A 24812-nucleotide genomic window follows, 5' to 3' on the forward strand; every position below is an offset into this window, starting at 1 on the left:
CTCAATCTATTATAAGTTAAACACACAGGTACTGATACTGAGCAAATTAGATAATGAAGAACCAATTCGTTGATGCCGATATTAGCAGTGAAAACTGAAAATCCAAGAACACATTAGATACATGTTCACCGGATTCATTTCGAGTATAGAGTTTAAGCCTAAGGCTTCGTCACGCTTGTTATTAGTTTCAGTGTTTCACTATGCAGAAATATGGTTACATTATAGAGTTTGGCTGTAGTAAACTGCAGCGACAAAGTTGAGTAAAAACTAAATAGTGTGGAAAATAGTCCTCTAATCCCATTGAATAGGTAGCGAGTTTCTTTTATGGGGAGTGATCAAGTGAAGGAACTTCATCCCTTAAAGCATGGAATTGAAGCTCCTTAAAATGGGGAACTGGGTCTCCTTGACTTGCTCTATAGGTCTCATCGTGGCCTGTCCATTGGCTTAGGCGGTCTTGAAGAGTCGTTTAAGAGCTAGCTGGAGACAAAGAGCTACCTGCTTGAACATCAACTTGGACTGCCTTGAAAATCAATTTAATTCTATGCCTAATCCCCAAAATCTGATCTTGTATCTAATGTCAACAATGCCATCAAAAGGCTGGTACCAAAATAATGACCGAAATCTTGATCATTGGTTTGCTGCAAAAGGAGAAGGAAGAGTTGGTCTACATGTTTAGTACATATTCCAATCTGGACAGAGAGAGCAACAAAAACAGAGGTTATACCTCTCCATGCAGCACTTTGAAGGACGCTCCGAACCGAAAGCTTCTGTTATCTGAAAGGGAACCTGAGGGAGATAGTATCTGAACAAGTTGATCAGCTTGACTTGGCAGTTGGCACCAAGGAAGACTCAAGTCGTGGGTTTTCCTGCTAACCACAGGAAAATAGTCTGATATTTGCCGCAGAAGAAACCACCAGCTTGGGTCATGAAATCTAAAATACTTGACATTCATCTCTCTGGAAGTCATAACCACAACTAATATCAGATCACACAAAAAAAAAAAAAGTCATACATGGAGCCTTCCTTTTCAGCAGAAAAGCTTAGCCTGAATTTCATCTTACCTTTACAACTTGGGACACCAAAATAATTGGTAGGTATAGAGGCCCAACAGAAATCCTCAAACCACCACAACTGAATCTCTCTGGTCAGGTATGCTTGCTTTATTCTTCTTGCCCAGCATTAAGACCATGCATGAACTTCAAAAAAATCAAGTGCCTCAATTACTCTCACATTCGGAGTCTGCAAATAATACCAGTCGCAACAAATTTTCCTCCAGTTGAGTCGAAACTTCCTCTAAACCCAATTATGCCAAAAATAATAATGGATGCTCCTGCAGACAACAGAATGAGTACAATATAAGCTGGTTAAATGCAATAAGAGAGAAACATAAGAAGAGGCAAGGAGGAGGTGGTTTGCAAAGCGTACTTGCTTCAATGCTCAAAATTCAGCAATTAGGAATTCCATCGTCTCAAGAAGCAACTTAAAGAGAAGTTTGGCTCTGAAAAGAAAAAAAGAAAAAGAAAAGATGAGGGTAAACAAGTTAAGACTGTTTAGAGATGCTTTAGAAAAAAAATAGCTTCTTCAGAGTTGGGGACTTGATTTCACAACATTTCCACTCAAGCCACTCTAAACTATTTTACCAATGGGGACTTGGAGTCTTGGACTATTAAATTTGGGTTCTATCAAGGTTGACAAATCTCCTCTTTCTTATATCTTCATTTAAGTTAATAAGGAAGCTAGTACATTGTAGTAATGGAACATGTGTATGCCTGCAAGATGTTAAAAGAAAAAGAAATGAAAATGAAAAACTTACTGAGAGTTCAATATGGCCTTTTTCAATTCATATTACATCGTATATGCATCTCTACTAATGGACTCATCAACTGAGATGAGTACAGAATAGAAGAATCTAATGAGAAGTTCGAACAAAAAGAAAATGCCTTCTTGTTATTGATTTATATGTCAAGAAATTGGTGATCTTCACTGTATCTCTCGTCAGAATATATTCAAAGCTAAGACTACGTAAAGGAATATTGATTCCAAGCCGCAGCAATTTCAGGAATTAGAATAGAGAAATCACTATCATAAGATTAGGTTATAGACATAACTATGGCAGCTAGAGTAAATACTGAAGGTACCTGTCGGTAACTATTTAGAACTGAATATTAGTTAAGGAGGTGGTTTAACAATAGGATTGGAAACAAGTCATCAAGACTAGGGTCTATGTAGTCGAACTTCTCATTAGAGGGATGTTATAGAACTACTGATAATTTCAAAACAGTAAGTCTCATGAATTACTGTAACCTAAGAAATAAGTAACAAACCATGCAGGAAAAAGGAAACTGCAGTACCTGGACTCTGTTTGGTGAAAGCCTCCTAGAAACACACTTACAAATTATGCCAAAATAATCATAGATGCTCCTGCAGAAACAAAAAAGTGAGAGGAACATATAGAGGAGAGACTAGAGAAACATCAGAAGAAAAAAAATTGTGGTATTGAAAGCTTACCTTGCTTCCACCTGACACTTAACGTAACGAGGAATGCTTGTATCTAAACCATTAACTCAGGACAACAGTAATATTCTGCAACTCGACACACACCCGTAGGCACATATTTTTCTTGCAGTTGGTGTGTCACATGTCTGCAGGAACTAAGAAAAAAGAAGTTTGGTCAATGCTGGAAACCACAAGAAAGGGATAGGATAAACAGATTTTATTCATTATTAGATGCTTCAGAAAATAAAAGCTATAACCTTAGAAGTGATCAACTAGAGTTATATGATTAGCTCTTTAAGTCAATATTCTAGCTTCAGCATACTTTAGAACTTGAGTTCAAGCTATAGTGTACTTGGACAAGCCTACTAGATGAGGCAAAGTTCTTAGCAAGTTCAGTTTTGTACTTGTTATCACGTGCCTAGAAACCGGAAAGGGGGTGGCAAATTCTCAGGAAATAATATTGATAAGGGTTCCTCCGAACTGATTAATATCACTATAAGGATAATCTCTGATATGAACTCATGAAATCCCTTCATTCAGAGTCTTTTTCTTCCCAACTAAATGACGGATGAACTAAAATGAGCATAAAAGAGAAGAATCTGATCGAGGACAATGAGATCAAAGTGCCAAACTAATTTTGTTACTGATTCATATGAGTGGAGAAGGTACATGATGAAAACATATCTAGCAGATTTATCTTGTAATTTACACAACCCCGTGATTGCAAAGCACAAAACTCCAAATAGTACAACTATTTCCTAGTCTAAGGGAAATTCCAATTCAAAGTCTAGAAAACGAGGAAAAGAGGCCGACAACAGAACAAGTAATTCAGCAATATGAAAAGTGAGAGAACAAAATAGAAAAGATCATGTTTAATTGATTTAAGAAAAGAAATTGAGAAAAGGAAAAGGCTTACTTGAAATATCAGGGATTTGACAGATCTTAGGCCACTCTGGGCCGCTCTCCTCCATGCATCTTTCACTCAGAAGGGGACATGTAGAGATGTATATCTCGTTTAATTTGGTGAGGCGTTGCATAGCTTCAATAGATGGTAGATACATCAAGTTCGTGCAATCCTCAATAACTAAGGTCTCAAGGGATGCAAGCTTTCCTAACCATTCTGGAATAGCCTCTACACCATCAAAGGCTATCATATTCAAATATGTTAAAGAAGCGAAGTGTTGAATTTGTTCAGGGAGAGACTTGAGCTTAGGCCACCCCCAGATGGTTAATGATTCAAGCTGTGGTATAGCCTGAAAAGCTGGGAATGTATCGAGCTCATCCCAAAACGGACCAATGACCAAGCTCTTCAAATTAGTGAGGCAGAGTGGGGATGCTATTGCTAACCCACTGGGTAGACACCTCAATTGAGGACAAAAAGAAATTTGCAAGAAGCGGAGAGATGTGAGCTTTTCTAAACTTGGAATAGACTCTAGATTATCGCAAGATCTTATATGCAACTCTTGAAGAGAGACGAGGATTTGAAGAGAAGCACAAAATTCTACCTCAATTTGCGTACTCTTAGAGTGTTCGATTTTCAATTGACGGAGGGATGTGAAGCCGCCGTGTAAAGTTGGAAGACACTCTAGATTACTTACGGACAAGTTGTGGAGGGATGTGAGGCTGTCGATCCGAAGAGATGTTATTTTATCGCACCCTGTCACAGTCAAATTCTCAAGAGAGATGCAATAGCCACTCGGTATGCTTGATAATTCAGAACACGACTCCACCTCTAACTCACGTAGCGATGGGAGGTAGCATGTGATTAGACTGGATAACTGATAACAGCAAACGATAGACAATCTACGGAGAGATGGGAGGCCACTGTGTAGGATTGAGATGGACTCTAGACGGGGGCAAAATCCTATTTTCAAGTCCTCTAGAGAGAGAGGCCGTAGCCCATCAGGTAAATACCTCAGATTAGTACAACGCCAAATACGCACCGACCGAAGAGACTCGCAGCAGTACTGAACCCCATTGGGAGCAATACAAGTTAACTCCTCACAACCCCATATCACCAGATATGCCAGATTTTTGTTGTTTTCCAACATGCCTTCCGGCAGACAAGTAAGTCTCTTGACAGCTCCTATTTCGAGATAAGTGAGAGTGGTGAGTTCATTGCTTAGAATACTTGCTATTGGCATGCTGCTATCCACTCCTTGCATTACCAACTTTTTGAGAGATGGAAAATGGCTAGGAGCACTTCTCAACTGGTTACACTTTTTCAGAGTCAACTCCTCAAGGCAAGGAAACACCCTTAATCTTTCTCCGGGCAACACTTCTGCTTCCACCCATTCTACTAGATTTTCAGCCTCCTCAATATGCAATGTTTTCAACGCTGGAAACAGAACTATTGTCTTCTCACTCGTAGTAGCCACATTGGATATGTGATCATAACCATAAAACTCAGACCCCAAACACCTTAGGTTCTGCATGGTCTTGATCTTAATATGTCTAAGATGGGGCAGATGGCCAAGTACTGGGACTCCTTCACATTTGTTGCACCCCAATAATTCAATCTCTTTCAAGTTGTCGGACGGCAATAACCATGATGGAAACTTGGCACCCATGAACCCCTTAATCTCCAAAAATTCCAAATTAGAATGCGGTTGCAGCCCTTCAAGAACACCTTCTTCATTCTCAACATTGTTGCTTGGTCTACTCAGCTTCCACTCAAGAGTTAACTTGCGTATGTGTTCCTTCTCAGCTAACTTTGCTTTCTCTGCTTCTTCTCCATCTCTCACATGTTCCAGACTATAAATAGACAAGGTGTCCCGCAAGTGGATTAAACCACCCAACTCCTTAATCCCAGAACCAGTCTCCTCACCCACTCTTAGAGAAGGTAATGATCGGAGATTAGTCAATCTTCCCAATAGCCCAGCAGGAACTTTCACAAATTTACCAAAATAAATATGTCTCAAGTTGGTCAAACTTGCAATTTCTCTTGGGAACTCTTCAATGTGATAAGGCATTTTTAATGTCTGCAGGTAGTAAAGTTGACCAATTGATTTGGGAAAAGCTTTGACATTTGTTTTCATAACATTCAAATACCTCAAGTGTCTCAACTTTCCAATTGAAATTGGCAACTTGTCAATGTCTGCCTTGTATAAATTTAAGACACGTAAAGATTTATAGCTATGCAAGTTGTTCTCAAAGACTTCTTCCTTCAAAAAAAGTGAGTGTGTGTTCATTGCATTTGACACACGTTCTGCAAGATCATGCACAAGATCGTGCATCTTACATTTGATAATATTACCATGGGAATCCCTTGTAATGTCTTGAAAAAGGGACTTTTCTAATAAAATATTGAAATATTCGTTACCTCTATCCTCCATCTCCAGGTTACTTTTGGTGGGAGAAGAGTGAAGCCATCCTTGAGCCATCCAAAGTTGGACCAAATCATCCTTTTCCATTTCAAAATCTTTGATGAACATTGAGCAATATGCAAAACATTGTTTCAACGATGGAGATTTCAGTTCATCAAAACTCAACTTCAAAATTGACGAGATTCTTTTTTCTTCTTCTGGTAAATCCCATATTTCACTTTCCACAATTGATTTCCATCCAACAATCGTTTTAGAACGCATAATGTTTCCCAAGACCTACAAATAAATTGGTAATGGAGTTAGACTTCTCTACAGCAATGGTGTAGTCATATTCAATTGAACTATACACTGCTTATTGAATATCATCATAACTGTTAATTTTAGCATACCTTAACACTCTTTGTGGAGTGGACTAATTTCTAATAGAATTCTTTTTATCATATCAGAATAAAAGAAATAATGAAAAGCTTCATATAAATAGTACAACATACCTTTGCCACTAATGGTACACCTACACACTTTTTGGCAATCTCCCTTCCAATTCTCTCTTGATCTTGAGGCATAGGATCACTTTCAACTGGAACTGCTCTATCCCTTAGTATGACCCAACATTCATTATCTGATAGTTTTCTCAAATCATGCCTCGGAAGAGTCTCTACCATTTTTGCAACTTTCTCACTGCGGGTAGTCACAATGATGCTGCTTCCTTCACCATCAGTGACTCTTAGCAAACAACTGACCAGATCATCCCATCTTTGAGAATCTTCATTCCAAACATCATCAAGCACAAGAAGGTACTTTTTTCCTTGTAAGTTTTCTTTGAGGATTCTACACATTGCACCTATAGATTGTACAGCAGCATTTTCTGGTTTAAGAAACTCCAATATCCCCTTTAAAATCAAATTGACTTCAAAAGGGGTGGATACACAAACCCATATTTTTTCATGAAAGTGTTTGTTTATCTTATCATCATGGTACACAGATTTAGCTAAAGTTGTCTTCCCTAGTCCTGCCATTCCCACAATGGCCATAACAGATAAATCATTTTCTTGTTTTTTGCTTGAGGTGGTCAAGGCTTCCACTATATCAGACACAACCTCCTTCCTTCCAATGATTTTATTTTCATCTATATTAAAGCTCGGATAGGTTTCCCTGCTAATTCTTATATCATGGGATGTTGTTGCATCTGAGTTTAGCCTAGCAGCCAACCCAATAGCACTTGCCATTTTATACAAATCATCTAAAGATGTGTTGATCTTCTTAATTTTATGTGCCATTCTAACACGAAATACAATGGGATTGGAGAGGGAAAAGAAATCTTGAACCTTTTTCTTCATCTGGTTTCGCAGTTCCACCTGACGCCGGAGAAGCTCATATCCATAGTCATCCAACAGATCATCAGCACGATGAACTATGACTTCAAGCTTCTTCACCCACTGCTTCACAGCCTCTCTCTGATCTTGTTGCGGATGTTCAGCATCTCGTAGCATAGATTCAAGCACAAGCAATGAATCACCCAGCTTTGTTACTTCTCCATTGAATCCCCACACAAGATTGAACTCTTGAGCGGCAAGTGAAGCCACTTTGGCCAGCATTTCCTGGGCAGCAAATGTAAGAAATTCAGCCATCGATCCCTACTCAAGTGATTGAAGACTCGAGGCAATGAACAGAATGCTTTGTTAGTTGAAGAAACTAGAAGAGGGATGAAAATATCTGCTTTATGAACTTAAAGGGTGTTGGACTAAACACAATTGCGGATAGATTTCTGTCCAACAGTGGGGTTGTGGATAGAATTTCTTTGGCCAATATGTACTCCAGCTGTTTAAAGGTGCTTTATACATTATTACATAGTGCATTAATTTGCCTAAATCTTTTTCTATATATCAATGATTAAGATGGTCCAATTCAAAAGGAAAAGCATCTAAAAGCATGATTTTAACAAAAACACAAATACTTTTGCTGATAAATTATTGGTGGAAGTCTTTATTGGGTAGTTGGGCTTACCTTGTTTACCAAGTAATTATATGCATTTTACTTTCGCACTTACAAGTCCGATGATTATCACCTCGTACAGCTAGTAATACAGGAGTGGCGGAAAGGAGTTACACAAGACATCAACCCTGGTTCTATTCCTGCGACCAAGCTGACACAAAGAGACCTGAGAGTATATATGCTGCTTACTTGAAGAAGAAGCTCGGATTCGTACTGTTCTTGTACTTCTGCATACGTTAGTATGAACAGAAAGCTTTATCAGGCTAGCATTGCATTCGTATGCATTTCATCTAATTTTACGAGAAGCCACTCATTCATACAGATATAAGGGAAAAGTGAGATGTTCAAAAGGTACATGAGCAAAAATGAGACAAGGAGAAGTTACTTTGCATGCAGAACCCAACTTAAAAATTCGTAACCAGCTTTTAGCATATTTTTAGTGTTTCCTTTTATGATTTTTCAAAGTCAAAAAACAAGAAACTTATGAATAAAATCTGTTCAATATTTTCGGTGTCAAGCTGTTAGCAAATTCAGACATGTTCTAAAAGTCATGCTCTACGAATATTAAGCTCATGACACAAGTGAAATTCAATTGACATACGGATTTCAGAAGGTGATCTCGTGGCACTTCCAAAATGCTAAACATTTAGATATACATGAGTAGATCACTTCTGAAAATTATCTTCCAAATTGCTAATTATTAAGATATCAAACTAGATTAAATCAATGGATGAATCAAATTTGTCAAACCTGAATCTTTCATGTTCATAAATAATAAATCACGATAATGGAAAATCGTCAGTACAGTACCTGGCATTTTCTCCATTCTAAACTTTCGTACCTCACGTTGAGAAAATATCAAAACGGTACATGAGGTTCTAACCCCGACCGAAACTTGGTACCTGGAGCCGTTAGCTCCATTACGGAAACTAATAGCTGAAGGATATTTTCGTCCTAGTCTGTTAGGTCTCAGTGATGTCCGACGCCGGTGACTAGAATGAAACTTTGAGCTCCGCTCTAGTCCTCAGCCTCCTCCGATCGCCTCCCACGCCAATTCAATTCTCCAATCAATCTCTGGCGATTCCGCCGCCGCCTGCGTGAGAAGATCATCTTCTCCAATGTGCTAGCTTGCAAATAGAGATTCTTTCTCTGCTCTACTAGCACAACTCTCACTTCTTCAAACGGCTTTGTACTCTATCTTTCACATTCATAGTTTCTGTATGCTTATGAATTTATAAGGGATGCTCTCTTGAGTGATTTCCATCGCTAGTTTAATGAATTCATTTTATTTAAAAAATAATAATGATCGATGTTTTCTTTTTGTTACATTAAATTAAAGAAGATTGAACTATATGTCAGTCCTAATCCGCTATTAAGTCATCAATCACTATGGACGCCACTCTAACCTAACAAATAGTTCGGCAATATGAGCAACTACCATCAAGTGGTTAGATATGGCTGATATGCCAATGACCCTATTACTAAAACAAATCAATCCATTAGATGCATAACAACTCTTCCAAAGCAGCCCAAATCCTAGCTATTTTGATAAACAAATTAAACTACTTGGTACCACTACTTTGAACTAAACTAAGCAATTCAGAGCTAATACAACATTGTTTTTAGGGGATTCCAGCTCCACTGACGTCGGGCAAACTTTGAATCTCTCCCTTTCAAACATCAAATGGTGGATCAAGTTGTTTCAACAGATAAGTAAGATACAACACCCGATCTTTAGCACCGGTCCTGTGAATCTTGGTGTGCTTGCAGAAATACTTCAATTCAGAAAGCTTGCACATTCCGAGCATTTGATCCAAGAACAAGAACAGTCAATTGATCGAACGCTTCTTGTCCAGCTCAGGCTTCACACAATTGGTTTGACCACAGAACTTGCAATGGGGGAGTGTGGTATTCATCCAAACAACAGGTGCCCTGTCAGTCTGTCACGCATTGCGCTCTTGTGTTGGAACACATCAGTCGCAACTTGCTCGAACTCCTGTTCTAGATCGTACTCAATCTCATACTTTTGATCACACCTTTTGCATTGTACCGCACCACTGATTTTCTCCATGCCATTAGAAAGCAAATATTGAAGAGGGTAAACTTGGGCACGGTTTGTGGTAGCCCAAGGGTATGGGGCTGGTATGGTGTTACTCTTGCCTTCGAATAGGGGACGTTGGACTTTTTTTTTTTTTGAAAAGAGATAACTTCATTAATTTATCCATGGCCAGAAGGCACGTACATTAGATACTGTCTTACACCAAAATCATAAGTGGTATAAGCTACCGAGCAAAGGACATGTGACCCTCACTGCTAACACATTCGCTCATTTATAAGCCTAATCATATGAACACAAGTCCAAACTATCTAAATCCTTGTAATAGCAACCCTAGCCGCCTAGAGACCTCAATTGGTGTACAGCTAGTGAAGCAAACTTAAACAGCAAGAGACCATATTCAGATGCTAGACCGAGAGACACTAAATAGTGTAATCGAACCAAACATCCTACATAAATTCTCCCGGATCCCAAATCCAAGCCCAAAGAGAAATCTGACCCAACAGAAACTTGAATTGGGCCCCACAACAGCCCAACATTCTGGAAGCCAGATGTGATATGGGCACCCAGCGCCGGGCAGCCAGAGATGGCCGTCGTCCGTCAGTCACCCAAATCTTCGTCTGCACCCAACAAAGGCGCCAGCCTCCCTGGATGAAGGATCCGATCAGCCAAGCCATCGACTCTGGGTCCCAAATCCAGATCTTCCATAGGGTTCGTGGGTACCGCATCGCACTGATCTGAAAACCCAAGAACAAGAGGCCCAGATTCAGTGCTTGAGTACGATCATCGCCGCCATACGTCTGCAGCCACAGCAGCCACAATACCTTCCACCACAGCAAGATTCTGGTTCCTGTGCCTCCATCGAAAATCTTCCAATCCCTAAAAGAAGGAAGATGCCGCTCCAACCCGATATCGGTCTCCTCACCCAGCCTAGGAGTTGTCCCCTCCGTGGTCGCCGACGGAAACTGAGCCATTCCAAACAGCCTGGAATCCGCCTCTCCCCGACACGAGGAAAGAGCTGATCAAAAGTCAGCCTCAAACGTAGAGCAAGTGGAGGCGGCAGAGTCCTCCCTGGAAGCCGCACCAAGGGAGCGACGCTAGGGTTCGCCGAGGAAAGGCTCTCAACCCTCTCGACTCTCATTTTACCTTTTCTAAACTAGTGGCTTCTCTCATCACAGGGGACGTTGGACTTGTGCCATGGTGGTAGTGATAATGGAAATAGATCGAGGATGGTGTTGAAATCAAGAGTTATATGTTGTTGTGTACTTGTGTAGGTTTTGTTAAAATGATATTTGATTTATGTCTGGGTGACCAGCTATATAACTTCTCTGACAGTCTGACTATAATATTGTGGGATTTTATTAGAATTCTAATAAAGTTTTTAAGCTCAAAAAATGTTTATCTTATAAGAAAATGTGTGTTATATGGTTTGCAGATCCTGAAACTCGGTCTAAATTTTGGGAATTTCAAAATATATGTTATAATGGGAGCAGGAGTGAAACCCTTTGATCCTCTTTGACTAAAGAAGAAAAGAAAAGGAAAAAAATATATCTGTTACAAGAATATCAAAATTTTAGGGCTGACTAGTTTCACATGTAGATGGATAGGAATTCCAACCTAACTAGTTTCACAAGATATTTACCAGCTGTTAATAGACTGAAGTTGTTGGGCGTGTGTATTTTCCTGGCTGGGTGTAAAGCCAGTTTCTTTGTTTACGCAATGATATCCTCGGGGGCATTCTTTGAAATAATAATGTTGTTTTCTCATCAAACAACAATATGATGTGATCCGCCAATTAACATCTGGGTGCATTCTTTTGCATGTTTTGAATTTATTTCAATATGATAAGTTGTCCACTTGGCCATATATCTACATATTTACATAAGATTTTTTTTCTTTTTCTTTTTTGAAAAAACACATAAGATTTCTAAATGTAAAGGAGTTGTGAATAAACATGGTAGACTTCTAGAGTGTGAGATGAAGCATAATAATTTATAGTCTCTGTAGACATGGTTATTTCTTGGTTTAGTTGTAGTGGGCACACATTAATATATGGTTCTTCTCGTGTATGATCTGCTAGTGTTGTTTGTTTTCTTTATATATAGAGTTTCACTTTCCTTTATTTAAATTTCGAGACAGAGAGCTCTTGTTTGTTTTTTTCGAAAGTGGTTTATACTCGACCAATCTTTATTTGTATCTAACATTTTCATCAATAAAATTTAATTTGAATAGAGGCGAGCTCCTTTTCATTTTACTGAGGAGTTCGGTTTATACTCATCCAATCTCTATTTATAAAGATGCATTCTTTGTTCACCCAATTTGGGTGGCCCCTTCATCTCGGGTGGCTCCGATTAGGGATTTGCTATTGATCTCAACTCAAAATCTGAGATGAGGCGCACCTATCAGTATTCAAATATGGCCACTTGGTTTTGTCCGTTCATAATCTCTTTCCTTCTCTGCCTAACGATATATAGATTGTTACACCCCGTACCCAAAATTACCCATACACTAACCAATTGGACGGTAAATGATAGGACTCCTAGCCTCTTTTCACCTTTGTAAAATCATTTTGGGGTATCTAGAGTTGACTTCTTAATCGGTCCAATTTTCGAAGAAATTTTCTTTACGAAATTTGTAGAGGACGTTAAAACGAGTTCGTAGCCTGACATGCGGCACGCTGAAATTAGAGTTTGTATGAATAAGTTATGGTCTACATAATTTTATTTCTACGTCATAGTTTTTTTTTCTTCTGAATTTTTAAAGAAGGCAAAATGGACGTCTCAATTATGAGTATATATAGGAGGTGAGCCTAGCAAATTAGGGCACCCCCTCTTTTTCAGGTCGTATACACATCGAGAAACCTCGACCCGGATCAGCTTTCAAACCCGACTTCAACCCGACCCGACCCCCTCTTTTCCACTATATATGGAGGCCAGGCCTGGTTGCCACCCGACGAGCTTCATTATCCCAAACCTATTTGACAAGTATGAGGTTGTGATTATTTGGACTTTGTATTTTTTCTCTTTATTATTAATAAATTGAATAGGGGGACGGGCGGTGGGTTCCCAGAGTGGGGCAGACCCTTCGCCTTCGGGTTTGAGGGTGGGACAAGTTCCCTACATCATCTGCCTCCGAGGAGCTAATATCGCCTATTAATCCCTTATTCTTAAAATAAAAAATAAAAAAATAAAAAAAGTATGAGGTTGTGATGGTTGATCTACATTCAATTAAACACCTCAACATATGCTGACATTTAAATTCCTCTATTGATCTATTTCTTGTTTTTTTTTTTTTTTTGGCCCCTAATTTTATAATTTTTAGCTCCGTCATTGTAGATAAAGTGATTCATAAAAATTTTGTTTCAGTAGATATCCATAACTCTGTTTATCATGTTCTATGTAAGATATTTGATACCAGTACGGAATTCTTGAGCAACATCTTTTAACAAAGATAGGCAGCAGTTTACTAAGGATACTTGGCCTTCATAATAACTTTACTCTCAATTTTGAATTTGAAGTTACATATGCAGAAAATAATGAAAGGATGTCGCAAAGGAAATGAAGGATGTACAAAAGAATTGGAGAATGCCCTGAGCTCATTCACCGTAACTACACATTTTTTTTATTTACCAAAAGAATTTTTATAAACATTTTTACACCAAAATTAGGGAATGCTAATTTTATGAACGGATATAAATTGAGAATGCTAATTTATATCCCAATTTCATGTTCTCGATCTTTTGTCAATTCTATATACTGAATCAATTGAGTTAGCTAGCCAGCTAGTGAATGAAAATTCTCGATCAATGGAGTATGTAACAACTACTGCTTCCACGCATATATGGTATATATGTGATGGAGAAATGATGGCAGTAACATATATATAGTCAATTCAGAGAGGATTTATTCTGAAAAAATCCAACAGTCAATTGGAACACGAGTTTAAAGAAATAGATTAATCCAGCAATCACTTGGAACACTAGTTTAAAGAAATAGATTAATACAGCATTCACTAACCAAACTAACCCAATGACCAACCAAAACAAATCAAACCCTTAAAAGACATAATAGCCATCGCCAAAACTAGCTAGAGTTGATAATTAAACAAAATCACATAACTTTGAATATCGAAAACCACCTGAAAACTCAACTAAGCAATTCAGAGCTAATATGACATAGTTTTCTTAGGGGAACTTAGTACGTATCTAATAAGTATTTACCTCCGCACCCAACGCGAGACTTGGCCAAACTTCCAATCCGTCCTTCCATATATCAAATATCAAAGGGTCCATTCGGCTCAAGTTGTTTCAACAGTCCCAGATAAGTAAGATACAAAACCCGATCTTTAGCACCGGTCCTGTGATTCTTGGTGTGCTTGCAGAAGTACTTCAATTCATTGAGTTTGCACATTCCGAGCATTTGACCCAAAAGCAAGAACAGCCAATTGATTGACCTCTTCTTGTCCATCTCAGGCTTCACACAATTTGTTTGACCACAGAACTTGCAATCCGGGAGTGTGGGAGTCATCCAAACTGCAGGTGCCCTATCACGCATTGCACTCTTGTGCTGAGACACATAAGTCGCCACATCCTCGAACTTTTGTTCCAGATCATACTCAATCTCATACTTCTGTTCACACTTTTTGCATTGGACCACACCACTGATTTTCTTGATGCCATTAGAAAGCAAATATCGACGAGAGTACACTTGAGCACGTTTTGTGGTAGCCCAAGGATATGGGGCTGGTATGTCTTCAGTCTTCCCTTCTCTTAGGGTTTGAGCTGAAGATCTGCGGGCACGGGACGACCTGGAACTACCAGCCGCTGAAGCCTCGTGATTAGAGGCAGCAGGAGCAGGAGGGTTAGAGTTTTGTAGTGATGTCATGTGGAAATTCGTTGCTGCAAATAAAGTTAGAGACTGAGACGGTGTCGAGATCAAAAGAGGAGATTGTTGGATGGGTCGGGTTGAATGGTTTCCGGTGGAGAGTTGAAGGGTTAGGAGCTCTTCGTGTTCTTCATTGATGTGATCAAAAGGTATGGAGGAAGTCATGTTGGGATTTTAGGGTTTTGATTTTTACAGTTTCAGAATTTGAAGAGTCGGAAGAAGGAAGGATTGCAATATTTGCGGAAGAGAAACTGAGCGAAGACAACAGAATGAAGGGAAGACAGAGCGATTTTGAAGGCTGGAGTGTAGTTTCAAACGTCTAGTGATGGAAGGACTCTTGATTTTAAATCTTGGAGAAAGGATAAATTTAAAGCCTGAACTTAATAGTGTTTATCCGAATTTGTTGGGGTTTATCAAAAATTTAATGATTTTCGATCTCAACAAAAAATCACATCACCCAACTTGAACTTCTCTAATTTTTGTTATCGATCAGTCAAGTGATTAGAAGTGATTTGGAGTGTGGTACTCTTCCCAACGGCTTGGTGGGTTTAACGAGGCCACTATATACTCCTTGATGTAGTCTTTAATGAATCTTTAATGAATGAATTTTCGGATCAAAAAAAAAAAAAATATCTAATACAGCGTTAAAAACTATCAGAGATGTATAATTTCTCCCTTTCATGGATTTCATTATCTAGTAAGAAAACCGATTGACATGGCTATACCATGAAATGCCACCAGAAGTGGATCATGGCAAGAGAGAAATCAAGAGTCAATGTAAATACTGCCCTAACATCCACACATGTGAGGAAATTGAAAATTGGGCGTGTGTCTATTGTATATCAGGTTTGCTCACCTAAGGGACAGTTTTAAGGGACTGTGAGGGACAGATGCATCTCAACCACATGTATGGTGGATCTTTATCAAGACACTTTCAAAATGTCACTAGTCAAATTAAATTACATTGACTAATAAGAACATTGAGATTATCACACATGCCTGATGTCTTTTGCTTACAATAAGAAAAGTTGAAAGCATTATTGTGTTATTTCACAGATTTATTGTAACCTCTTGAGTTCCCATTGAAACTAAATGTGCTTCTTAATCTAATTATCTAGGAACTTGTTGTTCCTTAAGAGTTTGTTATAAAATGGAAAAATTGAAATCTTAAGTTTCTTGGATCTCCAATTATATGAGGGCTTGAATTCCCCCCCCCCCCCCCCCCTTTTTTTTTTTGGATAAGAAAATTCATTAAACAGGGCAAAGCCCAAACAAACCCATCAAAGATGAGGCCCGGAATACAGAAAGAGAAAGTCAGGCTCTCCATCTCAAACAAGATAGAAAGAGAAACAGGAGGCCAACAGCAGCTCAAAAGATGTAAGAACTCTAAGAGTTTCGATTACATAGCAGCAGCTAGAGGACAGGGCAGTCCGTCATTCCTGAGAACCAATGTGAGAGACGGTGGTGGCTAATCCACCCATCTGCAAAGACCCAACGTCCAATTACCAAGCACGACAGCTTCATTAACTGCTCGATTTGCTTCCCGGGGAATCCATTCCCAAAACACTTGATCAAAAAAGCTCTTCCTGCATTTGATTTTCTCAATGATCAGATGAGTCTTCCAAATCTTGCATGTGTCATTCGAGTTCAATTATGAGATTAGATTGAGAGAGTCAAATTGTACTATTTATGAGTCAGAGAGTTAGATTAAAGTCCCTCCTCTTTATGACTATACATATATACATGCCAGAGAACTTGAGGTTCTTCACGTGATAAAGTTACTTTTTAGTATGGATCGTAGTCTTTAGCTCGAAATTTCGAGTACATCATTTGGCCAGCAGTTCAAAATGAATTTGGTCTATTGCAATTGTCAATATTTCACAATTGATGTTTACTAAATCTAATGTAACACTCATATCAAGAGTTGTAGATCTTGATTTATGGCTCCGAATGAGCTACTATCATGTTACCGAATTTGAAATATTATTGCACTGAGTGCCTCATATATAGTTGGAGAAGACTTTTTGCCATCTCATAAATAATGTATCAAACTTCTGTAGTAAATTTAGGCATATAATGTCATGAACCAAAAGTTCATTAAATCAAATAAACTATTTTGGCATGATCGGTTACGTCATCTTTTGTCTACCATGTTGCGTGGAATCACTTACAAGTTTTGATGACTGCTAATCTTACTCACAAGCAGATTGTTCATTCACTGCATAAATCACTTTAATGAGACAATCTTCCTCCCATCAAGATGAGAGAAAAAGATTGTGTTTGGACCCAAAATAAGCATTTTGGCCTGACAAGGCGTGTCTTGGAGAAATTGAGCCAATGTCAGTGGCTCAAGCTATATATTGTCGACAAGTTCGAAATATATATTTAGAGGCTAAATAAAGCCTACTATGAAAGCATGGAAGCATGGAAACATGAAAATTCAACTTTAGCACATTTTCCTACTTCGGCTAGGAGAAAACCGAGCTAAACAAGGAAGGAGGGGCGGCAGACTGACCAAATGAACTTTAAATGAGCTGAAACTCTGCAGATCCATTCTAGACAGCCCAAGGATCATTTCTTATGAAGAGTTCCAGAGCTTTTTTTGAGTGGAAGGCCTTCAAACAATCAGCCCAATTTTCTACAGAAGCAAAACTGGAAAACTGGACCTGTAAGAGGTCCAGCAGCATTTTCGGCCCAACCACATGGAATAAAAATCTGAAAATTTGTCAGGATGATATACACTCATAGTGGAACATTTCATATGAAGAAGTCGAAGGCATATAATGAAGTCTTGTTGGAGAAATAATTGAAAGAATAAAGGGGCAGAAACTGACCTAAAACCAGCTCAATATTCACATGTTCATGTTTCCTACCCACATGAAGAAAGCTAGATGCTTTTCTCTTTTTCCTTGGATATATTTTTCTTCTACAATCTCTTTAATAGATCATCACCACTTCCATGTTGCTGCACCTTCATGCTTTGCTTTCATTTCATCTTTTCTTTATCTTTTCCATATTTTACAAGTGAACTTAGATCTACTTTCATTATTTTTCTTCCACTCATCATTTCACTCTTCTTTTTCTTCCCTATATAAACACCTTCTCCTCTCATTCTAAAACACCCATTCACATACAACAACAACATCTCTAAGATGATCTAAGTTCTCTCTAGAGCAAACTTCTCTAAGAGCAACTCCTCTCCTTCTCTTTCTCTTAGCAGTGATCACACTCCTAGTCCTAGTCTTCTCAGAAGCCTACTTTCAGTGCCACCAAACCCTCTGTCAACGTGCTTCGGTCCTAGTCTCCTCAGGAGCCGACGGTAGTGCCGCGACCACAACGGTTATAGAACCAGCCAAGCAAGGGTAACGCCCTAGCAACCCAGCCAAGCTAAAGTCACGCTTTAGCAAGTTCTCTCTACTTCCCGGTGGTTCTCGCTCTGCTCGATCTACAACATCGAGTATCGATTTGGTGACGCAAGAAGATTAGCAAAAGTCCTCACCACGAGGCACAAAGAATCCCACGACGAGGTTGGTGCTCTCCTCGTCCACAATTGCTTGAAAGAAGTCAGGTCAAGTGACACCCCCGACGACCGCACCCGAACGGTGCTGGCACGCCCGCGCAAGAAAAGAGACTGTTGACCAGCTGCAGCAAAATTGGAGCCAAACAGATTGTTCCTGAAGAACGACATGAATTGGTGTGAGATATTTATCCACCATCTCATTTTGATTTCGAGAAATATCTAAATTAGTGAATTGATACAAGATAGTGACAAAATTATATGCTAAAAGCAAAAACATCTACTTGGGTTAAAGTCCCTAAAACCAACCATATTAGAGCAAACAATCTAGACCCTATTTGATTTGTGTTATGCATGTATATCTAAGTGAAATAGTCCTCCTGAAGAGAATGTCATTAAACAATGTCAGAGCACCTAATATGGCTACACATACAAAGGTTGTAAAGTACGTTATTACGGAATGATGTCTTGGTGATACAATAATACATCAATATGGTTGATGCTCATGAACTGCATGTTTTTGACCTAAAACTTGGTTTGGGTTCGCCACCAGCCAATGAACATCTTCACTCCAAATAAAGTGATAAATCTTTGAATGCATGTTTTGCGCATGATTATAATAAGACAGTCTTCCCACTGTTGGGGGGAGGAAAGACTACTTGTATCAACCAGGTCTAAAGTTTTAAGCTCCCAAAAAGCGAAGATTATACAAGCCCTATAATGCTCTACATGAGATTATAAGTAAAAAGATCCACATTCGCTACATGATTCATCTGTGAGAGATGATTGTCCTAGAAGTGACAATGTATGCACCAAAAGTGGCATGGGTACCCAATATCAATAAGCCTGTTACAGCTAATGCATGCATATAAGAATGTGTGGGATCTATGATTAATGATCATCGATAACAATTTAATTATACAAGGTAGATTGGTAGCTATCAAAAATCATTGAGGGTTGTATTAATGCTATACTATGTTTCATTATGAATGTCGACAAAATATATTATTGGCCAAATCGGAAAGAGGCAATTCCAATAAAATTGAATATTTGAAACGTGATGGAATACTTGGACCGTTAACCATACAAGTTACGAAAGGATTTTTATTAAAGTGAAAATAAATCACTACGACACAATGTCTATTTATAGAGACATGGAATTATGAAGATCTTCCCTTATATGAATGACAATTTTCTATAAGTACAGTGTTACATAAGGTGTTATATTGATGAGAGATTTATAGCATGTTGTCATCATATATTATGAATATCTTAAAGACATATTGCTAAAAGAAAATTTTCAAAAGTAAAGTGTCATTATAAGAGTGTTGCTTATCAAATCCTTGAGGGATTCAAATACATGAAGGATTCAAATGCAAGTCCATGAATGATTAAAAGTGCTTGAAGCTCACTCATGGAATTAAAGAGTCTAAAGCTAGCTTATATGTACTCATATTGTTATAGTTCACGCGACTTAAATTGCCTTAATGAGTACTATGATAAGACTACGGAATCGAATTCGAATTATGATTATAATAGGCAATATAATCTAACTTTCGCAAAATTATGAATTATTTAGAACTCTTGAGGTTCCAAGCTGAGCACAACATCCTTATATATGCACCCATTTCACATGCTAGGTGTGGCTGGTGTCAATACACAAAGATATTGATGTGTATGGTGATGATTTTTCGATGTTTTAAACTATACAAAGTTAAATGTGTTAATTTATTTATATTGTTTAGCTATTACTTAGTGTATGAATTTGAACATATGAGGTTGTTTCTAACCTTATAATATGAGGTAAGGCTTATTGAAAATCGTCTAACTTTGTTGGTATTACTATAACTTTGCAAGTATGATAATTTGTGATGAGCCCCTATATGCAAAGTACACATGGTCTTGCTTTAGTGATAGACACATCAAATCGCTATGCATGGTACATGTAGCTTATCGCCATACATAATCTCTAATTTTCTTCTGCTATGGGTCGGGCCGGGCTGCAAACCCCTAAACCAAGCCTGACCCTCTACACACCAGGCCAGGCCGAGCTTTTACCCGTCGAGCTTGCGGGCCTCCATCGGCCAATTTGATCCATGGGCTAAATGATGAGGCCTAATGTAGTGTGTTTTGAAAAATCGATCTCCCATGAAGCCCCAAGCCCAAGATTATGAAAGTGATAATTGATCGAAATTCTATTCTTTTACATCAATCCGGGTCAATAGCTGGAGTAACTCTAACAAATCTACCTCCGTGTAAATATCCTAGTGTTTCAGAGAATATTAAAGACCAAAGTTTTATTTCGGCCTCTTTGATTTTGCAACCAAGAGGCTGATTTAACCTTCAATTTTCCATTACCAAAAACTATATTAATATACTATGATTTTTTTTGTTTTTCACCATGTACTTGTAGAGTTGCCCTTGCATGGTGCGTTATTTCACTATTGGAATTTGCGAGTTGTCCTCTTAGGCTCTTACCTCATTTATTTCATACCATGTGCAACCTCTTTATGTGTCAACATCAATTAAATTGAACCACAAGGAGCATTTTGTTCTTATTAACCAAAAACTGGTAGTTGGTTTTTGCCTGGCTGCACTATATATATCCCATTCAAATCTGAAGCCCCTTGAACCAAGGGCATGGTCCTTGAGCCAGCAACCCAGAAATTAGGATTTTATTACTGTTTCCTAAGCACCATTTCTGAGTATAAACAAACTGTGGTAAATACAGGAGGAAAAAAAAAAAAAAAAAAAAAAGCTTTTAGGGAGCACAAGAGCATGGCATGCAGTATTAAACAAAAAACATGGGGAATTGATAAAATAAAACAGAATGGGGCCATAGGCTAGCTCATGGCTAAGCAGACTTCTAATTTGTTGGGTGGTTCCTCAAACACTCCACCTTTTCTTAACAAAAGGTCCCAAACTCATAGCAAAGTTCAAAATTCAAAGTGAACTTTCTCTTCTACCACTTAAGTTCCTCGCTAGTTCCTACTAACCAAGCAGATACAGAATCTGGTTCTTCCACCCATGCTAACAGTGCATTTACACTAGATTAATCAGTTTTTTAATTCACATGCAAACCATAATATTACAATACTATTCCCCAAATTTTTGTTTTTCTCCTTCTCTCTCTCTTTCTTGAATTACCTTTTGCGCGCATTATGTTAATTCTTGGCCTTTAGTTTGGTAGGACAAGGTGCTGGTGATGCAGATGGGGTTGCAGACACAGTTGGCCAAAACTGAGCATTCTTCACCTTTGAGACACTTGCAAGCACACTCACTGGGGTTACATCTCCCATTACAGTCACCTTCTTTGCTGCAAAGTCTATGTTGAAAGATGTCACTCCTGCTCACATCATTATCAATAACAATAATTAGTTCATATTTTAATGGAGATATATATATAGATACATAAATGTGATTTGCCAGATTAATGAAGTAACTAGCTCCAATCTTGTAAACGTTTGAATGTGTAATTAATGATATAAACAAACAATTGGTGTACCTTCCATTCTTGATAGATGCTTTCTCAGTTTTCCTTCACAGCCTTTGCAGTGCAGTGACACCCTCAACACTACAACCTGCAAACAATCATCACCAAATTATGAAAAAAAAAAAAGGTTATAAGGTGAATTCAGACAATTGATTAGATCGGTTTTTGTCTGAATGTGCGGTTAAGACTCGCAAATAATCTCGCAACCTAACTACACTGTTTGGCAAGAGAACATTACCCTTATACAAACCAAGTAACTAACAACTTATATCATACATGTTGGTTAGTTTTTTGAAAAAAAAAATAAAGGAAAGAATTTGTACAAACCTGGTTGGAAGGAGGAGGTGGTTTTGACAGAGATGAGGAAGAGCTTGCTGAAGAAGCAGATTCATATTCTTGCTTATTCATCACTATGTTTTGGTTTTCCTTGTCTCCAACTGGAACCGATGCTGAAACCGGATCATAATCAGATAACCCATCGAAGAACACCTTGTCACTCAAAAGGTATCTGGATGATCCAGGAGGAGTAATACTGATAAGATCAACTGGCTCAGCAGAGCTCTTCCTAACAACACTTCCACTTGGGACTGAAGAGTGCTTCTTAACATTATCATCAGACGGTTTCTTACCGTTAGAAGAAGTACTCTTCCTCTTTTGCTCATACTTTTCTTTTGAGAAGCTTACAATCTTCTTCTTGCTCTGATCACTACTTGTCTTTGAAGATGAGAAGTTTTTCTTGCTCTTCTGGAGTTGATGGTAAGTTTTGGGATTGATGGGTGGTTGAGTATAGCAAGGAGGATTAATAAATCTAGTACTAGTACTACTAGTGCTTGATCTTCTTGAATCTTGGATAATGGGATTGTGGCGATCGATGGCTCGACCACCAAGTTGGATAATTGATGAGGAGGATGAGGCTTGATCCATACTGAAACATATGGCTGTTGAAGCTTGGGATGCACAGAAGATATCTATGCCTTTCAGCTTCATTTTGATAATGATGACACTAAGGAGTAATAGTGGTATACAGAATCTGCATAAAAGGGAAAGGGAGAGAGAGAGAGAGAGAGAGAGAGAGAGAGAGCTTGAAGCTTACTCTAGTAGATAAAAGGGAATTCAAGAATCATTACATGGTTTGTAGATTCCAAGCAAATTAGAATATGATTTAATTATTCATGACTTAGTACAATTAAGATATGATTTAAGTATACATGATAGAGTACAAATCTAATATTGCTGTAGATTGTGGAGTTTGCATCCAGTATATTTGAAACTCTTAAGCCTTTAATTTTTACTGTCACTAACTGTTTAATTACCAAATTTGACAGTGTCAAATGACCAGCAGAACTTCACCTATGGATTGACAGTTCACAAACAACTTTAATGCTAAATTTAAATTTTCCAATAAAAGGGTTATCCACATATTATTGAGATTGAGGTGAAAGCTGAGTGTCTTAGCACAGTATAGGAGACCTGGACTATTTTTTCATGGCAGATGTCTAGCCTGATAAATAAGACAGTAAAAATGGAGGAAGAAAACAAAAGCGGTTGAAGAAGAGAAGTGGGGCAACATTTTCTTTCTCAACAGCAGCCTACCATGCATTGCAGAAAGTGATCTTTATGATTTGCATCTAACTTTTCTGTGGATTTAAAGGGATGAAAATGATGTGTAGTAAGTGCCTTGTTCCTTTTTTTCTATCTCAATGTGGTTACCAATTGCATTAGGGATACAATTTCAACATCTTCACCTAGCTTTCATTCTTGAAGAAGACGCTTGCGATTTAATTAAGTTCCACCTAAAAGTGTATCAGCCTTTGGAAGTTTCAAGGAATAATGGATATTGTCCAATTACTTTTGGACAAACACATTTAATTTTTCGATAGCGAGATAACCCTTCACAATTCACGTACTCTAATTATCAACTATAAAGACTTTAACTAAATGTTAGATACATGCAATTACTTGCAAATCATATCAAAACAAGTTCTGATTTTACAGCTCTATCTCATATTGCAGATGTCAGTGTACCATATACATTGTAAATTTGAAACTGTTAAATTCTTAGTTCTTGGTTATCTTTTTAATTGCAAGTAATTAAGGGTTTCAATCAGATATCATATTGCAGATGTTGGACACTAGGACCAATATAATGTGCATTCAAATAGGGCATTTGAGATGTAATGCAATAAAAATTGCATTAATTGTGCTTATATATACTTCCGTATGAGCTTGGAGAAGAGTGGAGCCAGTACCCGTGACATTTGCGTAGGATGCGTTGCCCTTAAGATTATATATACAGGAAGGTGAATTTAATATAGAACACATCCTGCAGGGGTGCCCTAAATTAATGGTAGGTACTGTGTTCATTGTTGGCTTGTTGGGCATGCATGCCCTACAAATTCATATTCACGCTTAACAGCAAAAACCAGCTTTGTCCTTGAGTTCAGTTTCAGTTTTTGAAAGGAAACATAGGTCAGAACGTCACCAACGGCATTGTCTTGGGAGATAAGGATTGAATATCTTTCTTTGGGAGGTGAAAGAAGAAGCCTACACTCCGGTTTGGTTGCTTATGTATTTGCACCCTTCTCTCTTTGAGGCAATTGACCAAATATTTTGACTTGGAAGAAAAAGTCTAAATTTCGGCATAGCAAGCAACTTTGTGCTTTACTCTTTTTGACTCAATTCCTCGAACATCTTCACGTTGGATGCTCTTCATTCCCTCTACACCTACATATTTAAGCTTTTTAAGCATTTAACAACTATCTTGCCACCTAACCCTACACCTTAAAATAAAATTGAAAACACATGAAATTGCTCGGTACTTTAATAGATACGAAAATATTTGAGTATGGGCGGTTAACTAACGCCCTCTTGGATCTCTCCAAGCATGTTATGTATGTGGAAGTATAGATGAAAATCGATCAAAATGAAATTTTTACTTGGTAATTACTTAACTTGGCAGACGATTTGTCCGTACAAGTAAGGAACTTGCAACAGAACTTTTGGCTACAAGGAATTAAAGCAAAAGGTCCACCACAAATGTTTCTAAGAA

The 24812-nt window shown here is 38.2% G+C and overlaps 3 protein-coding genes across 7 annotated transcripts; all 3 read right to left on the reverse strand.

The window, feature by feature from the left end:
* Positions 1-146: 146 nt before the first annotated feature.
* On the reverse strand, positions 147-7651 carry LOC133721802 (putative disease resistance protein RGA3). Of its 5 annotated transcripts, XM_062148529.1 has the most exons (9): positions 6314-7651; positions 3413-6098; positions 2509-2651; positions 2352-2421; positions 1641-1769; positions 1426-1498; positions 1062-1330; positions 725-956; positions 147-638 (listed from the first exon to the last, which is right to left on the reverse strand). In XM_062148529.1, exons 1-3 carry the CDS (start codon positions 7448-7450, stop codon positions 2635-2637), a joined length of 3840 nt encoding a protein of 1279 aa, XP_062004513.1. In that variant the 5' UTR covers positions 7451-7651; the 3' UTR covers positions 147-638; positions 725-956; positions 1062-1330; positions 1426-1498; positions 1641-1769; positions 2352-2421; positions 2509-2634. The 5 variants fall into 5 exon arrangements, with proteins under 5 accessions (XP_062004513.1, XP_062004515.1, XP_062004514.1 ...); XM_062148531.1 differs by lacking the exon at positions 1641-1769 and having other exon boundaries at positions 2509-2642; XM_062148530.1 differs by lacking the exon at positions 1641-1769 and having other exon boundaries at positions 725-866.
* Positions 7652-14141: 6490 nt separating this feature from the next.
* LOC133722835 (uncharacterized) lies at positions 14142-14918 on the reverse strand. Its single transcript, XM_062149699.1, has one exon. The coding sequence runs from the start codon at positions 14916-14918 to the stop codon at positions 14142-14144; it is 777 nt and encodes a 258-aa protein (XP_062005683.1).
* Positions 14919-21061: 6143 nt separating this feature from the next.
* LOC133720045 (protein SODIUM POTASSIUM ROOT DEFECTIVE 1-like) lies at positions 21062-22894 on the reverse strand. The gene is made up of 3 exons (XM_062146238.1): positions 22091-22894; positions 21776-21851; positions 21062-21616 (listed from the first exon to the last, which is right to left on the reverse strand). Exons 1-3 carry the CDS (start codon positions 22748-22750, stop codon positions 21435-21437), a joined length of 918 nt encoding a protein of 305 aa, XP_062002222.1. The 5' UTR covers positions 22751-22894; the 3' UTR covers positions 21062-21434.
* Between the last annotated feature and the right edge of the window lie 1918 nt (positions 22895-24812).

Source organism: Rosa rugosa, chromosome 7 (assembly GCF_958449725.1).
Source record: "Rosa rugosa chromosome 7, drRosRugo1.1, whole genome shotgun sequence".
Classification (NCBI taxonomy): domain Eukaryota; kingdom Viridiplantae; phylum Streptophyta; class Magnoliopsida; order Rosales; family Rosaceae; genus Rosa; species Rosa rugosa.